The sequence below is a fragment of the Gouania willdenowi genome, chromosome 15 (assembly GCF_900634775.1).
Source record: "Gouania willdenowi chromosome 15, fGouWil2.1, whole genome shotgun sequence".
NCBI lineage: Eukaryota > Metazoa > Chordata > Actinopteri > Blenniiformes > Gobiesocidae > Gouania > Gouania willdenowi.
In genome coordinates this window covers 18,500,445-18,519,582 of record NC_041058.1, presented here as the reverse complement: position 1 = coordinate 18,519,582, position 19,138 = coordinate 18,500,445, and the positions used below count along the sequence as shown (strand labels likewise).

Sequence of the window (19,138 nt, the reverse complement as noted above, 5' to 3'; positions counted from 1 at the left end):
CATGTTTTACTGCATTTTCATACCAATTTAAGTGTGTCCATGAAATTTGCAAAAATGTTTAGGGTCTTGTGATAGATTCATCTCAATTTTTTTTTATTTAATATTTTTTATGCCTTACTATAGCCTTACCTCTGATTTTGGGTGTTTTTCACTTTTTTCTCATTGTTCATGCATTATTTTCATCCCAGTTTAAGTGTGCTCATCATATTTGCACTAGTTTTTATGGTCTTGTAATAGCCGTATCTCGTTAAAAAAAAAAAAAAAAAACAATTTAAAGTTTTTCCATATTTTATGCCTTTACTGCATTTTCATCCCAGTTTATGTGTGTCTGTCATATTTGCAGAAGTTTTTATGGTCTTCTGATGAATTCATCTCAGATTTTTTTTTTTCAAAGTTTTTAATTTTTTACTTTTTTATACCTTACTATAGCCTTTCCTCTGATTTTGGGTTTTTGTCACTTTTTTCTAATTTTTCATGTTTTACTGCATTTTCATACCAGTTTAAGTGGGTCCATCTTATTTGAACTAGTTTTTAGGGTCTTGTGATAGCCTTATCTCAGAAAAAAAAAAGGTAATTTTTTTTATTTATTTATTTATTTATTTTTTATTCCTTACTATAACCTAAACACTAAATTCGGGTTTTTGTCACTTTTTTCTCATTTTTCATGTTTTACTGCATTTTCATCCCTTTTTAAGTGTTTTCATCATATTTGAACTAATTTTTATGGTCTTCTGATAAATTCATCTCAGATTTTTTTTTTTCAAAGTTTTTAATTTTTTATGTCTTACTATAGCCTTACCTCTGATTTTGGGTGTTTGTCACTTTTTTCTCATTTTTCATGCATTATTTCCATCCCAGTTTATGTGTGCTCATCATATTTGAACTAGTTTTTATGGTCTTGTGATAGATTCATCTCAGATTTTTTTTTTTTTTTAATTTTTTACTTTTTTATGCCTTACCTCTGATTTTGGGTTTTTGTCACTTTTTCACATTTTTTATGCCTTAATGCATTTTCATCCCAGTTTAAGTGTGTCTATCATATTTGCAGAAGTTTTTATGGTCTTCTGATAAATTCATCTCAGATTTTTTTTTTTCAAAGTTTTTAATTTTTTACTTTTTATACCTTACTGTAGCCTGACCTCAGATTTAGGGTTTTTGTCAATTTTTTCTATTTTTTCATGTTTTACTACTTTTTCATACCAATTTAAGTGTGTCTATAATATTTGCAAAAGTTTTTAGGGTCTTGTGATAGATTTATCTAAAATTTTATTTTTAATTTTTTTTTTTTACTTTTTTATGCCTTCCTATAACCTTACCTTTGATTTTGGGTTTTTGTCACTTTTTCAAATTTTTCATGTTTTACTGCATTTTCATACCAGTTTAAGTGTTTTCATCATATTTGCACTGATTATTATAGTCTTCTGATAAATTCATCTCAGATTTTTTTTTTTTTTTTTTTTTTTTTTTTACTTTTTTATATCTTACTGTAGCCTTTCCTCTGATTTTGGGTTTTTGTCACTTTTTTCTAATTTTTCATGTTTTACTGCATTTTCATACCAGTTTAAGTGGGTCCATCTTATTTGAACTAGTTTTTAGGGTCTTGTGATAGCCTTATCTCAGAAAAAAAAAGGTAATTTTTTTTTTATTTATTTATTTATTTTTTATTCCTTACTCTAACCTAAACACTAAATTCGGGTTTTTGTCACTTTTTTCTCATTTTTCATGTTTTACTGCATTTTCATCCCTTTTTAAGTGTTTTCATCATATTTGAACTAATTTTTATGGTCTTCTGATAAATTCATCTCAGATTTTTTTTTTCAAAGTTTTTAATTTTTTATGTCTTACTATAGCCTTACCTCTGATTTTGGGTTTTTGTCACTTTTTCACATTTTTTATGCCTTAATGCATTTTCATCCCAGTTTAAGTGTGTCTATCATATTTGCAGAAGTTTTTATGGTCTTCTGATGAATTCATCTCAGATTTTTTTTTTCAAAGTTTTTAATTTTTTACTTTTTATACCTTACTGTAGCCTGACCTCAATTTTTTCTATTTTTTCATGTTTTACTACTTTTTCATACCAATTTAAGTGTCTATAATATTTGCAAAAGTTTTTAGGGTCTTGTGATAGATTCATCTCAGATTTTACTTCTAAAAAAAATTTTTTTTTTTTTTTATGCCTTACTATAGCCTTACCTCTGATTTTGGGTTTTTGTCACTTTTTTCTCATTTTTCCTGTTTTACTGCATTTTCATCTCATTTTAAGTGTGCTCATCATATTTGAACTAGTTTTTAAGGTCTTGTGATAGATTCATCTCAGATTTTTTTTTCAAAGTTTTTAATTTTTTAGGTCTTACTATAGCCTTATCTCTGATTTTGGGTGTTTGTCTTTTTTTTTCTCATTTTTCATGCATCATTTCCATCCCAGTTTAAGCGTGCTCATCTTATTTGCACTAGTTTTTATGGTCTTGTAATAGCCGTATCTCCCCCAAAAAAAGAAAAAAAAAACAATTTAAAGTTTTTCCATATTTTATGCCTTACTATAGCCTTACCTCTGATTTTGGGTGTTTGTCACTTTTTCACATTTTTTATGCCTTAATGCATTTTCATACCAGTTTAAGTGTGTCTATCATATTTGCAGAAGTTTTTATGGTCTTCTGATTAATTCATCTCAGATTTTTTTTTTTCAAAGTTTTTAATTTTTTACTTTTTTATACCTTACTGTAGCCTTACCTCTGATTTAGGGTTTTTGTCACTTTTTTCTCATTTTTCCTGTTTTACTGCATTTTCATCTCATTTTAAGTGTTTTCATCATATTTGAACTCGTTTTTATGGTCTTGTGATAGATTCATCTCAGATTTTTTTTTTTTTAAATTTTTTACTCATTTATGCCTTACTATAGCCTTACCTCTGATTTTGGGTTTTTGTCACTTTTTCAAATTTTTCATGTTTTACTGCATTTTCATACCAGTTTAAGTATATCCATCACATTTGGAATAGTTTTTAGGGTCTTGTGATTAATTCATCTCAGATTTTTTTTTTCAAAGTTTTTAATTTTTTACTTTTTATACCTTACTGTAGCCTTACCTCAGATTTTGGGTTTTTGTCAATTCTTTCTAATTTGTCATGTTTTACTGCATTTTCATCCCATTTTAAGTGTTTTCATCATATTTTTAGTATTTTTCATGGTCTTCTGAAAGAATCATTGCAGATTTATTTTATTTTCTTTTTTTTTACTTTTTTATGCCTTATTATAGCCTTACCTCTGATTTTGGGTGTTTGTCACTTTGTTCTAATTTTTTATGCCTTAATGCATTTTCATCCCAGTTTCAGTGTGCTCATCATATCTGCACTAGTTTTTATGGTCTTGTAATATCCCCATCTCTGAAAAAATCTCCAAAGTTTTACATTTGTTTGCCTCACCTTTTATTTTTGGATGTTTGTCACTTTTCATCACTCTTCCATCTCGTCGGTTGTCCCACTCTTTCCACTCACATTCTTGTTCTTCTTCTGTGTTGTGTCTGGACTTGCACTAGTTTTTTTTAGGGTCTTATGACAGCCTTATCTCAGAAAAAAATAAATAAAAAATGTTTCCATTTTTAAGTTTTTATAGAATTTCCATGACAATTACAATTACAAGGTCAATTATTAACATGTTTTTTTCAAATACAATTACAATTACAATCAAGCCATAATTGTAATTATTTATCAATTACAATTATGATTGACACCAACCCTGTTACCAACCAATCCTGTATTATTTTAGTTTCTTTGAGTTTTGCTTCATTGGCACGTTAGAGCAGCGTATCTCATAAAGGCTCAACTCCAAACAAGCTTATACAAAGCTATAACAAAGTCGGCTCACTGCATAGTCTAATTAGACATGCACATCCTCGTGTCACTTCTTCCCAGGCAACTGCTGAGAAGCTGTGTGCTAATCTGAGGATGAGCCTATTTAACTGTCAGCCTCGGTTGATACGTGTCATTACTACCTGGAAGTGTCTCGTACTGTCTTCAATCCTCAGCTCTCGGAAGCATTCACACTTATTATGTACCTGACTGCTCTTTGATAGCTTATGTAATATAGTGTCAGTTCTCAAACCACTTCATAAAATCAGAATTTAAAGAGTGACTGTTTACTTTTAATGCATTATATAGTGGTTTGATCATCTTACAAGCCTCTGTATTACTGTATGGGGTTGTAAATTTATGTTTAAGTTTTTCTTTTTATATCCCTTTAACTTTTCCCCTGTTGTTCCACTTAATTTGGAAAGTTACTGACTCCGCTTTCATTGGTTAAGTTGCATTCTAAAGTGTTGTGATAATACACGTTTCATCGTGTGAGGACATGAGCACCCTTGACTCAAATGGAACATTGTGTTAAATTGCTGGTGAATCCTTCATTACAACCTGAGAACATAATGTTACCATGGCAAAAATTAAAATAAGGTTGGGTGAGAAACACAGACCAGACCTTCTGGTGTTTTCAACCAGGAAAAAACCAAACGTGACAGCTTGGAGCTTCACGCAATGACAAGTATTCTGCAAGTTTCGCAGAAGTCAGGCTAAGGTTAGCTTAAATAAATACATCAAAGTTAAATTTAATTCTGTATACAATGTGGAAGTGTGAAATTATGCTCAAATTATCTCCGTTATTTATGTGGGGTTATATTGTGATTCCTGTGCAAATGATCATGTTATAAGCATTATTATTAAAGGGTACCTGTAGTGACTTTTAATTGTATGCTCTATCAAGAGATCATACAGTGGGGCAAGAAAAGTATTTAGTCACCCACCAATTGTGCAAGTTCTCCCACTTAAAAAGATGAGAGGCCTGTAATTTTCATCATAGGTATACCTCAACTATGAAAGACAAAATTGTGTTTGGAGAAGAAAGAATGCTGAGTTGCATCCAAAGAACACCATACCTACTGTAAAGCACGGAGGTGGTAACATCATGCTTTAGGGCTGTTTTTCTGCAAAGACACCAGGACGACTGATCCGTGTAAAGGAAAGAATGAATGCGGTTGAGTATTGTGAGATTGACTGAAAATCTCCTTCCATCAGCAAGGGTATTTAAGATGACACGTGGCTGGGTCTTTCAGCGCGACAATGATCCCAAACACATCGCCCGGGCAACGAAGCAGTGGCTTCGTAAGAAGCATTTCAAAGTCCTGGAGTGGCCTAGCCAGTCTAAAGATCTCAACCCCATAGAACATCTTTGGAGGGAGTTGAAATACTAGATACTTTTTTGCCCCACTGGATGTCATATTTATAGATTTAGGCGTGTTATTTTATTTTAAAGTCCTTGTAGATCAGCCAGGAGAGAAAAAAAAATACAAATCTAAATAATATTGATGAAAATGTGGAAAAAAGCCTTACCAACACCTAAATAAAAGAGGAAAATTAAAGAAATAAGTTGGATCTAATGTAAACACTGATCCAGTATGAACAATTTAGAGTTACAACATATCTATGCCCCTTATAAATTGTATTTTCATGCATAAAATCTTAAAAAAAAATAAAAATAAAAATAAAGACCAATGTTTTTAAAATAAATGTGCAGTTTGTTAATTGGTTATGCATTAAAACATGTTATGTTATATACCTTTCCAGCACAGGTGCCATTTAAAATGTTTATCACAAACAACTGTTGAAAACCTATTTGAAAAGGAATTAAATAAATACAAATTTCTAAATAAAAAATAAAATGAGAATATTTCTAGCTAAAAAAAATTCACAAATATGCAGTCATAGATATCTGGAACACAACTATTTGGTAGGTTACTTAATGATTAATGTTGGAATAGGTCAGTTTAAAACCATAACGTTGGAAAAGAAAGCTTTTTTTTTTTTTTTTACAGACATTCTCAAAAAGAAAAGAAAAGTAGAGCACTATTTTAGTAAACATTTTATTTAAATAAGTTCCAATAAGCACTAATAAATAAAAATAAGAGCAGAGAGGCATTACTTTGACACACACAAAAAAAGCTGAAAAATAATGAGAGGGTTTAAAACTGTTTATTCCTTTTAAATATTAATGCACAACAGCAATCTTTCCAAACAATCACTGAAAAAGACAAAAAGATGCAATACCATCATTGTCATCATTAATCTATCCTCAAGTCAAACCCAAACTAAATCCACAAAGTTGATGTCAGTGAAGCTCTGTATGTGTTGAATAAAGTGGTGTGTGGGCCCATCACTGTACTTAACCAAACATTCATTAGGCACAAACAACTGTCAACATAAATCTGATTCGTTTGACAAGAATAACCAAAGAGCTTGACAACGCCTCTCTAATGAACACCATCATGTTTATTGCTCTCACTTGTTTGTTAACAATACGAATAGAGAAGAAGAAGATGTGGAAAATATATCATTAAAACCTTGAAACATTGAACTCGACAGAAAACAGTGGTCCTTTATAAAGTCACACTTTGTGCAAATACAGTAATAATTCCTTGCGTTATGATGTAGAACTGCAAATGGAGAAATGCACCCCACTAGCACGGCACAAACAGCAAACCACATTTTAAAAGCTTCATTGCAGTAACTTCAGAAGCATTATTTGATATTCAGAGAGTCTATGACACCTCCATGTGTTTCCAAACGATGAAGAAATGTTCTAATGAATGTCAGGAAAAAACTACTACTTTAGAAACACTTCAAGGTCATTACTCGGTTTCTGTAATGTCTCAAAAAAGAGAATCTTAAAAAAAAAAAAGGAAAAAGAAAAGGTGGGAATTGTTGGACAATCCCAGACTCCAAATCATAGATGAAGAGAAAACAATCCATCAAAACAAAGCGAATGTGCCAAATCAAACCGAAAACAGAAAATCTGTGTGGCACCACAATGCAAACCATGAACAGATGACTAAAAACTCATGCACAAGTATTAAAGCTGTACTTTCTAGTCCCTTAAATGTCTGTTTTTGCCGATAGTGAGTATTTCAGTGCACATATTCGTCATCACTCATGTCTGAGTCATCTGCTTCCACCTCGCCTTCAATCACAGACTTTTTCCCCCGGCAGCAGGACACCACCAAACCAATAAGAAAAGCCTGCAATGAGAAAAGGAAAAAAAAAAAAAAAAAAAAAAGGTGGGAAATCACACTTTAGGGAGTGTTTAATAAGGATCATTTGATCAACAGAACACTGGGGCTGTTAAACATTGTGCTGAGGAGGTAAGTACTGTGCAGTCAGGGGAAAAATTCTTCCACACTAGAGTTTTTTTTTTATTAGAAGAAGGAAACATTGTCTGTCTCTCACACATTATTAATAATAAAAATCCTCTTTAATTGAGAAGAAATTGGCTTTGATTAATAAAAAAAATGAGGAAAATTCAACACCAATCCATACAAACATAAGCACGCTTTATTCACACGGATGTTCCATGGACTTACCACAATAAAAGCCCAGTTACCAAAGTAGTAGATGGTGCTGAAGAACCAGAACTTGTGGAGGAACAGATAGGACCTTGTCACAGTGCACTGGTCTGCATGAGAGACATGGAAAATTAAAAATCATATTTTGTTTCAATATAAAATTCAAATAAACAAACAATAAATTTCCCAGTACAGTTAAAATGCTGTTTCATCAATTCAATATTATTCATGCATACATTATATAAATACTAACTTTTGAAAACAAAAAGTGACATTTGTTAATTATTTACCAGTACTGTTCATTGGCACCAGTGTATCACGTGTAATTAATGGTGTAAGAAAAAAAATGATATATCACAATATTTCACTGGACGATTATCGTAATGACTGAAAAAAAAAAAAAAAAAGTCCAAATCTATTTTTTAATCATGTTTTTTAAACAAACAAAAAAAAAAACATTTATTTGTGCTAACATAAGCACTATGTGTCTGTGAACCACATCATATCTCATTAAACTACCTCACTACTCAATGCATTTTAGCTGGGAAGTTGATTGCACTTTATTTTCATAAAACATACTGGGAATTTTTATAGATGCATGTGGTTACATTTTTTTTTTTTTAATTTGAGGACTTAGAATCAGAATCTGTGGTAGAAGCAAAAGTTAAACTTTTTGTTTGCTAAACAATCCACTTGTTTTTTATATTTGTTCTTGAATTACAGTTCTTTACCATTTACTTGTTCTCACAAGTTTAAAAAAATATGAAATAAATTGTATTTCATACCATTTTGTACTTGTAAAGGTGAAATTTGTAATTATTGATATCGCGATGGATATCATGTTGTTTAGTATCGACATATAACGGGATATATTGTATGGTGACATGCAAATTGTGAACTGTATCATACAGCCAGATTCATCACAATGCACACTTCTACCCGTAATACATCTGAATACATAAATATTAATATTTCTCAGTCTTGCCCTGAAATCAAACTAGAAATGCTGCTAAACTTGCCCCTGATTGAGGAAATCTGATTGGAAATCAATAAATAACAGCTTCCTCAGGTTGTTTGCTTCACCTCACATTTGGACAGGTAAGTAATGCCATGATTTATACATGTAAAATCACCTCTATTGAGCCGACTGACTACATGACAGCAATAGCATGACTAGCTATATTAGCAGGCGGGGGAAATTCAGAGGAACTCAAACCAAATTTGATTCAAACTGAAAACATAAGAATACAAAGTGTGCATTAAAAACTATTGATTTTGGTCGAATGATGCTAGAAAAAGTCAGGAACGCTAAAGTGCAGTCCAGCAATGAGAGGATTAGGGATCACCCCTGCATTGCAGCTTCATTCATGCCATTTTTGCACAGCTCATCACACCGGGTTTAACTCCATGAACTGTTGAAGCAGAATTCTACAAGAATGCGTGACATCAAGGTCACCACATGTTTAAAATCACTTATTTAAGTCAAGTTAGCACCAGAGAGACAAAGTCTAACAAAGGAGGAGACATATTGAGGAGTGAAAGGTTATGATGATCAACATTAGACGGGCTGACCCACGGTTGTTTTCAAGGAGCAAAAACCATCATTGTTCATCTGACCAGGATTTACTAAAAATCAAAGGAAGCTGCTCAGCCTGTGGTTCTCCAGCTGTTGACCTCACCAGCAGTGGGACTCACAGATGCTTCTCAACAGTGGTCTGCTGAATTATATTATCATGATGAACACTACGGACCAGATTCACCTTGAAATCATTGCCTCACCACTAAAAGAGCACGGGGGCCATCGTGAGAGTGCAGGTAATTGTGCCTGAGCTTTGGACTGCAGCCCGGCTCTAAGTATGATGCATTATGTATAACGTTGGGTCCCTGAATTTAAACAAAACCCCTGCATAGATATATTGTGCTCTGTTGAAAGCCTCTCTATCAGCGAATATGTTTATAACAAAGCTGCTTTTACTTTCCTTCCATCAAAAAAGCAGCAACGCACTTTCATTTTTGTGCCTTTTATGGATGTTGATGTTCCTTCAGCAGCAAAACATTCAAACCTTCTCCTTCTTGTACAATTGCTGGCTCTCAAATTTCACTAAAAGCATTGTTTGATGCTGGATCATTCCTTTCAGCATTGGTGAAAACCTCAGTATTAAACCATGTTTTCTTTACATTAAATGTATGTGCAGCAAAAATGTTTAATAAACGTGCACAGGTTTTGTTCCTAAAGTGTCTACAAAGACGAGACAAAGAAATCTACACGTATGGATTGGTTCTTGTGTTTACCTATTCTCTTTAATGATGATATAATTAATACCATCATCAAGCATTGTCTTCCTTCTGCTAATTGTTTCCTCCAGAAAGTCATTATTCACAAAAATGCCAAGTGTTTTTGTTTTTTTACAATGTGTTTTTGTTTGTTTTTTAAACTAATAATTTGTCCTTTTTGTAAAGAATACCAATTTAAGAGACAGATATTAACATATATTGTCTAAATATATTAGCAATGCACCGATCAATCAATTAAATCAAAGCACACAGAGATGCATGCTTTGTGTTTTAATGACAGAACATATTTAATGTGACTCACTTTCAGCAGCCCAGTCAGTTAAAAGCCTGTACATTATTATTTAATGTATGAGTGGGATCAAGTTAAACATTTTATTTAATTTATTTTATATTGCTCATTGCTGCAAAGTCAGGGCTAAATAACTATTTTCATATTTTGAATGGATTAATTCTTTTAATTGGAATAATATGCTGCATAATAATGCATGTACCATCTTTAACTATTCACCCTGATTTCGGTTCTTTTCTGCAGCCCTTTTTGTTCTTTTAAGAACCAAAGACAGTTTTTTTTTAAATGCATTGCAGCAGTCCTCAGTAAAGATGTGGATTTTTTTGAAACGCCTGAAAAAGCCTCTGTTGTCACACATAAGTGGAGGCCTTTGAGCTGACAACTTTTCTTTGAAAGTTATTTTACTTTGAGGGTCTTTGAAGGACAGACAATGGACTGTTTTTCTTTTATGTGAATACCATTTGATTGACATTTCCCTTTGTGGTGTAAACAGCTTGATGATCCCATGAATGCAAAGAAAATTACTATTAATTTGTGTTGGGGTCCAGGGATTCCACTGTTGAAAATTGCTTTGGGCAACACAGAAGTAACTCGGAAAACATTTGACCACACCCCTGAAGCTCTTAAAAACAGTGGTGAGGAAACAGGCTGGTTGCTAGGATACAGGCAGCAGTGTATGGTATGGTATGATGAGTTTTATAATAGAGATTATATCAACAAAAAAACAAAACATACAAAAAAGAAAGCAACAAAAAAACTCTACAATAATGTGCTTTCAAGCAGTGTTAATTTTGACAATATTTTTTTTTTTTATTTGAATTTAGTTTCTTACCAAAGACTGGATTTAGTCAAAGACACATTTTAGTCTTTTTGTTCAAGTTAAAATTTAGTCTGTTTTAAATAGTCTTAATTTTTGTTTCATTTCAGTCTTTTTTGTTGTTGTTTTTTTAGTAATCTGATAGTTTTGTGACAAAATGCCATTTGTCATTGTAGTTAAAACTCCACTGTAAGCATACCTTTAACAATATGTTGAGCGATTTAAACTAAGATTGTATTACTTTACTCTTATATATGTATAATTAAAAAAAAATAAAATCTAAGGCCTGTTAGAAATGGTGCAATGCATAACCATGTTATTCACACGTTCTTGTTCTTTTTATGTATTTTTGAACAGATGACAAGAATAAAGCTCCAATCCTTAGAGTTTAAATTTGAGTTGAAATATTTAATTGGGTAAAAAGAAAAACAATCAAAGCCTTGATAATTGTCCGGCTGGACAGCATCATCTTTTCATCATGTTTTTACTCGTCAGTTGATAAAAAACAGATTTTGTTTGAATTTTTGTTGTCAGTACTTCTTACTAATTAGGAATAAGGGGTTGTCAGCAACCATTCAATCATTTAAGTTTCAGTTGACAAAAATAAAATGATTTCAAGTTTATACGTTGCGTTCAAGGGGTAGTTTAGGGGTCTTTTTGTCTAAAAAAAGTCAAGTAGTAGTCAAGTAGTGATCAAATGAAACAAAGGTAGATTTTACTCAGTTCTTGCTGCTGATCTACATAAACGCTGCTGTCACACTGCAGAAGAACCCAAAAGCACAAAGCACTGTGCTAAAAGAGTAAAAAAAAAAAAAAATTATCTGTTTGACTGTCAAAGCAAGTGATGTAATCTCTAATGGAGATTGCTGAAGTGATGATAGACATCGACTTTAGGGCAATAAAACAAGAGACAGGGACAGTTAATTTTCTAGGTGAGGAAGCGATCATTAGAAAAAGACGTGAAGAGTGCAGTCATAATGAAATAAAACCTCATATGTCAGTGAGTGGGATGAAGTCCGAGTTCAATGGTGGGCATTAAATTGTCAACCAATCACAAATATTTCAAGAAAGTCATCAGGAATATAATGACATTAAAGCATTGCTTCCACAGCGTGAGGGCAGCAAAAAAAAAAAATACCAAAGCATCTTCACTGGGACTGAGAAGGACATACAGAATGTAATGGAGGACTTCTGAGTCTATGATCAAAGGACGCTCTTTGGGAAGTAGCAGCAGGAGCACTGGGACAGGCAGAAGTTTGACCAAAAATTCCTTAATACTCAAAAATTCCCTGTGTTTCACAGGCTTTGTGATGCGGTGAGATCAGCAAACTGAGACACATCTAGCGTACGGAGCAGAGTGACAGGGAGAGAGAGGTCTGATCACTTCTTTTCCTTCTCACTCCGGCCGTACGTTTACAGCTCTTATCATTAACAGCGCCGCTTTAAGGTTTAAATGATCAACTTATGGAGTTATTAAAGGATGAGTTCATTCACAATGCAGGCTTATTCAAGGAATTAACCACTTTAATTTTGCCCCGGGAAATTGAGTAAGCCTCCGCTGCAGCGTCTCACAGCGGGAAGGAGGGGCTGCAGCCTCGGCTCTACAGTGAAGGACGGTGAAGTTGTTGCTCAAAGTTGCTTGAAAAATTCCAATTTTTCAACTTTGAGCGACGAGGTCATGCCTGACCTAGTCGCTGAAATCACGTAAGTCACGTCGCTTGAGGGGAGGTCGTGTCATTTACATTGATTTGATTGTAATTTAGTCGTTGTCACGTAATGACAACCCATTCAACGCATAAGTGCTCCTGGACAAAGAATCATGTTTAGGCATTAAATAAATTATATTTAATATTTAATCCTTATCCCCGATATAAATGCATTGCATTTTTAAATGACGGTATTTAAACTATAACCGTTGCTATTTTATGACAGGTATTACCGTATTACTGCCCAAGCCCATAGCTGTAAAAGTTCAAGTTGGTGTCAGTGTGGATAAAACGTTTATTGGACACATCATCACTAATGGGTCGCACTTCAAATACTTCAACAAAAACGAAGTAAACGATATTGTGGTAAATGAGAGTTTGAAGGGAATTCTTAAAGCTTATACTGTGTTGCACTGTGGCAGCTAATTTATCAGGATTCATTTCCATTATGAGTTAAAATGAATAATGGTGAAGTAATGACCTCAAAGGAGATAATGGAGAGGTTGGCACTGAGCACCTGCTCACCAAGATGTTAGTGTCATTACCCCACTGTGACCGATTGGCCAATCACTCACTAGCTTGACTTCTAGCGTTTTTTTTTTTTTTACCTTGGCTGTTCTGGTGTCACACAACAGGTTATTGCAAAAAATATGCTTTCCTAAGCCTTAATAAAATTCCAGAATGTTGACAAAATCTTGACAAACTGATGCAATGGAAAAAAAATAATAATGTATTGCTTTCCTAGAACAATAACATTCAATAACAAACTAATAGAATCATAAACAAAAGTGTCAATTTTCACATTTGGTTTCAAATCCCTTTAGTGTTTTCCTTCAAATTTCACTTCAGCAAGTCAAAAGTTGGACTTGGGGCAAGTGTTTGACTTATTTGCAAAGGAGAAAATCTCTAGTCCTTTACCCTCTGCATTATGAAGGCCCTGTCTGGTAAGTTATACAGCTCTTGGCAGGGTTTCAGCAGATTATAATACCCTTCAAAATTCACACTGCTGATTGTGTCAGCAGTCATTTAATCATAGATATTAGAGAACCACTGGCAGCCAAAAAGGCACTAAAGTCTTAGGCTATGTTCAGAGTACAGGCAAATGCGACGCAAAATCCTTTTTTTTCACCGTTTGAGTTTGAAGAACACAAAAATAATTTTTTCCAAATCCGACCGAGGCCATTTTCATGTGTTCCTATATCTGATATGTATCAGATATTTTGCAAAGTGACTGCTGTCTGAATGGCCAGATCGCATTTATCCAACCTTTACAATTCTGCGTCCCAGAAGAAGCAAAAATAGACATGGCAGAGGACGAATAGAAACAGATTGAGGTCTTAGAATTATTAAATATTTATTACTTTATAACACACACGCCTCCATATTAACTTCTGTAAACACAGTGCGTGTGGCCATGTATTACCTCAGGACCTGATTTGCGTATGCAGGTCACTTCCTGTTCACACACTAAACTAATAGAAGTCACATTTAATGTGTAATATGAACAAGCACAGAAAAAATGATCAGATTTCTCCAAAAAATTAAATCTGAATTGTGCTGTGAGACTGTAGCCTAAGGCCCTGTTTACACAAGAACATTTTCTAGTGAAAACGCAAAAGTTTTGTTGCGTTCTGGTGGTGCATTTACACGGCAAAAGCGTTTTGGTGCTTGAAAATGGAACTTTTAAAAAACGGGCTCCAGAGTGGAAGTTTTTGAAAACGCTACCCCTTCCGTGTACGTGTAAACAGGGAAACAAGACTTTCTGTATCATGGGCAAGTTCACTGCGGCTGCAGAACCTCAGAGGATAGCTTTAATCAGACGTATAAAGTTAAACCTGATCAGGCCCGTAGCCGTCAGAATGTGGCCTGAACCACAATAAAGCCAATCCCTCTTTAATCCTGAGCCCATTGCTGCTACACTATTCACATCTGTGCGCGGCACACACATGTAGGCGAGTTTCTTTAATGACTCAGCTTTAATAGCCACTCGTTCTGCATTAAACTGTAAACATGACAAGCAGCTTTAGGTGCTGCTACACACTACGTACCAGTTTACTGCTGCAAAACACACAACTCAGTAACCTGCTTCTATGTATGTGACACACACAGCACGACGAGTCAAGAACGAGTGCTTATGCATTTTATAACATCATTGATTTATGCACCAAAGGACAGCCTCCATTCACCTCCTCAGCAAACATTTGTGAGTCATCCCTTATTGAAACACATCACCTGATGGTTCATTCACCAAAGCAGCGTTTTGAGTGGAGTCCAACCAGAGTGTGTGACAAAAAGATAGAAATTAAGCCCGACCCCGGGTTTGGTCAAATAGCACTCAGTAGCAGTACAGCAATGTGAGTGTCATCAGAATCTGGTGCAGGCTTGAAAAACATCTTCACTGATCCAAGTGATGGTGAAGTACATGAACAGAAGTTCAGTAAAATTACAAAGAGTGCACATGAACACTTACTTGTGTTCGGTGGAAGTGTCTCTGCCTATGCGTTTATTCTGGTTCATTGCAAAATCTTAACCCCATCTATTGGCATGTATACTACCTCGTTTTTATGCTTCCAGCGGTCTTGTGTAAACAGATGTTTTGAAAACATTGCCGTGTGATTGCAAAACTTTTTGGAAACAAAAATGGAAACAGAGGCAAAATGTTGTTGTGTAAACAGGGCTTTATACTGCGCGAAAGCTTCCACAGGATCAAAAAACATTTTTCGCCATATTCGCTTCAGATGCGCGTCTGAAGCGAACATAAAAGCGGCGCCAACCAGACTCCCCTTCTTTTCACCATCAACTATGGAGAAATCGCTGTTCTTTACCTTCTGTGGAAGCTCAAGTGCCGTTAAACGCTTGACGCCGGCGTTCCTGGATTCACGAGGTTAACCAGTGACACGTCCAATTAAGTGAGTTTCACTGTTTTCTTTAGGAGCTGCGACAAATACTTCCTGGTCTGGTCCCAGTAAAAAAAAAACTGGCCGTGTTGTAGAGCTCTGGTGGTCGCCACAATTAAAAAAGACCGGTGTCCGTGTTGACGGCCTGACGTCATTGTCAACAAGGACTCTGATTGGCTTTCGCTCCTGCGGGTCACACAAAACATTCACTGGAGTTAAATATTTTCACCTCAGACGAATGACGAATGTCACGGAAAATCGGGAGTGCGCATGCCGCGGCCAACGCTTTTGCCGCGCGGATCAAACCGCACCACCCAACAGGAGAAGAATTTGCCTCTTACCGCATCTATTCCATTAACTTTCTATGTAATCTGGTCGTGCAAACATTTAGTGCCACGTCCGATGTGAACGCAGCACAAGACTAACTCGATGTGCTAAAACGTCACTGCCTAAATATTCGTAAACCTAATTGTACCTTTGTAGGATTAAAAACATGTGACCTGACCTTTAAATCGTTGATGTCCTGTTAAGTATTTGTATAACTAGTTGTTACAGTAAGACACTATAATTGGAAGATTGTATTTTAAACACAACAATAAAACATTTAGAAACTTGCCGAAACACAGCAGAAGTGCATATGTTCAGTAGAATCTCAGAGTAAGACTTGAAAAAGTGCAGTATTCTGATCTTTTTTTAACTAAATATAGATATATACCAGCAGTAACCATTGGTAACGGCCTCAGCTTGATCGTTATCAGAATGTGACCTTCTGTACAGACAGTGAAATGTTGTCTTCACTGCAGCTTTTACACCTGGTTCTCACCCCCTCTACAGGCAAAATGCTTTTTCGCTCATCAACACTATTGTATTCTTGCAAAGAATGAGCTGATTGGCTGAGTGTTGCCTCTGACATATACCTTATGTCAAACAGAAAAAAACGTTGGTTTCTTCTCTAAATCGTTCATAAAGTGATGAGGTCAAGTTCAATATCTGTATTTTATTTTATATTTTATTATGATTATTTTGTATAAATTGATTTTTATAACCAAAAACAATCAATAGAAAGCTTTTATTCCGTGTTTCAGACTGAATCTAGTCCATCTTAAGAACATTAATTAAAGATTCATCAAAACAACAGTATCTAATAAATAGAAGACAACATTTTCTTAATCACACTCATCAACATTTTCACAGCTCTGAGCAACGCTGCATATCAAACACTACAGAGAAGTTGCTTGCTGAGTGTGTTTGAAATTGTTCACCTGTTACTGTTGCACTACATCACTTGATAAATGTCTTGATTATATTCTCTCTCTGCCTGTCACATGTGCTGTCTCTGCTTGACACTTCCTCCTCCTCTCGGTCGGTGGTACAACGGCTGTTGTGAAAACAAGAGCAGTTTCCAAGCTGGCCAAAATTGGAAACCGTTTCCTTTTACTGGCCTAATCAGAAGTGTGCGTGTGTGTCAAAAGCTGCCCAACACTGGTCACTTAAACTGGACTGAAAACTCGTACAACATCACCAATATCAAACTGGTCTAGTTTGAGAACATTTTCATTTTGATTTAAGTTACAATTTCATACAGAGGACACAGTATTGTGTGCTACTTCTACAGACCACTGCTGCAGAATCAGAGCTCAATATGTTTTGGCCAATTGTGATAATAGTGGACAGAAAAATATTTATTTAATAATAACTCACAAGCACACAAAAAAGACAATTATTTTCACACCGTTGTCTGAGTAGTTGTGTACACAGTATTATTGGAGGATTGCCAATTGTTGTAATGACTATGTTGGTGTTATTGGAATTCTTCTTTTGTGGAAACAGCCAGTGCATCCTTACCAAACAGAGTCTCATAATAAATACACCTTGCCCAACTTGTATGGTAGTATTTCTTATGTTACAAATGGACACGTGGTTATCTTTTTTATTTACATATACACATATATATATATATATAATGGTTTTTTATTTAAATTGCTTGTGATATTCTTAAAAACTCCTTCATTTATTTAGTTACAGTATCTATCTATCCAAAGTGTTAAATGGCTTAATAAATGTTATTGTACAAAATGGCACTGGGTTTAGAGTAATATGTTTTATTTAAAGTTAAATTAAATCTCTGAAGAGTTTTTAATATTATACATTATAAACGTGCTTATTTAGAACATTTAGTCCAGTGGATGTTGAAGGTTAATTCTATATATTAATAAATAGTCATCAAATACACAAATATGCAAACGTTTTTGTAATTATTTAAACTATTTTTCTAAAGTGTAATGTCTCTGCATTTGATTTGCAAATGGCCAATAATTTTTCAAGAACTATGGTGATTAAAATAGCCTGAAACCAGATTTATTTATTTATTATTAGGTTAATTTGCATTAGGTAAGATAGAGTAAGTGATCCTCTGGGTTACAACCATTTCTATCTTAACATTCCTAATTATTACATTTTGTGATGAATGTAATGAGATTACTTGTTCTATATGGAGCTATATAAATAAAGATGAATTCAATTAATGATAATATCATTGTAAACTATGAAGCCTCACACAGCGTTAATGTGGATTCTTAGCTTGGTTGCTAATAAGTGATGACAAGGGGACACGGAGAAAGCACACACGACATTAAAAAAATGTTTGTCTACTGTAACATTTGCTCTGATGAATATTTAATTGTAATTTACACTACTTAGGAGTGTATTACATGTAAATGGCCAGGTAGCATGCAGAGCCTTCATTCTGGTGGTACACACTCAACCTGAGTGGAATAAATCTTTGATGTGTAGTAAGTCCCTGCGACATCTCGTTGTTGGTGTACCTTTCTACAAAAGCAGATATGACAAACTCACCCTGCGGCGCTTCTGCATCGCATGTCCTTGCAGTGCTGGCAGTGGAGTTCCCCAATGTAGGACCTGATGAGGGGACTGGGGTCTAATAAAAAAGAAATATATATATATATATATATATATATATGTGAGGTAGTACTTTAGACATATTTATGTTGTGTGGTTGGAAATAGGAAAAAATATATTGAGTAAAACAATAATTTCACAGCCTGTCTTATTCCCTTAGTCCAAATATGTCAATCCTAAATCAGTGTACACACTTGCTAAAATTTTCTAGGAGTAGATCTTTGTTTTGCTAAAAATAAAAAAAAATAGAAATGTTTCTAAGGAGTCAGGCTTGACTCAGAGGCTGCTCCATTATTTGTACCCAAGCAGGAACATTTAAATGACTAATACAGTAGTTTCCAACCTTTTTTGGATCGTGACCCTTTTTGATATCACAAATTTCTGACGACCACAAAGGCATTTTTTTCTAGAATGAGCTTTTGATCACATTTGTTCTAGCGTTACAAATACAGAATTAGCGACAAAGTGCGCCATCTCAAATATTTTTACCGATTTTTATCGATCACTAGTGTAACTTTGTGCTGCATATAAAAGTAATTATTTAGGTAGCAATAACAAAATGTGTTTTATGATCAAGTTTGGTTAGACATATTGTTCTTGTAGTTGTAAAGTTAATAAAAAGGTGTGTTTGTGTATGTAGGTTAACTGCAGTCCTCTTGTTCTCCTAGTTGCACCATCCTGTGTTAGGGCTTCACCATCCATCTAACAAGCCAACTAATTTAAGGTGTTATTTCCTATTCTTACATGACAACTATGACTGCCCTACACTGCGTGTGCTGTACATGGTAGAAAAAACAAACGCGGTGGATGAAAGAAAACCAAATTTACCT

The 19,138-nt window shown here is 34.4% G+C and overlaps 1 protein-coding gene across 1 annotated transcript in view; it reads right to left on the bottom strand.

Moving 5' to 3' along the window:
• Positions 1 to 5,999: 5,999 nt before the first annotated feature.
• lmbrd1 (LMBR1 domain containing 1) overlaps positions 6,000 to 19,138 on the bottom strand; it is a 50,787-nt gene continuing 37,648 nt past the window's right edge. The window contains exons 14-16 of the mRNA XM_028469471.1: positions 18,246 to 18,327; positions 7,404 to 7,495; positions 6,000 to 7,061 (exon numbers count right to left, since the gene is read on the bottom strand). Coding sequence (XP_028325272.1) covers positions 6,951 to 7,061; positions 7,404 to 7,495; positions 18,246 to 18,327 — 285 coding nt within the window. The 3' untranslated portion in view covers positions 6,000 to 6,950. The remainder of the gene's footprint in view (positions 7,062 to 7,403; positions 7,496 to 18,245; positions 18,328 to 19,138) is intronic.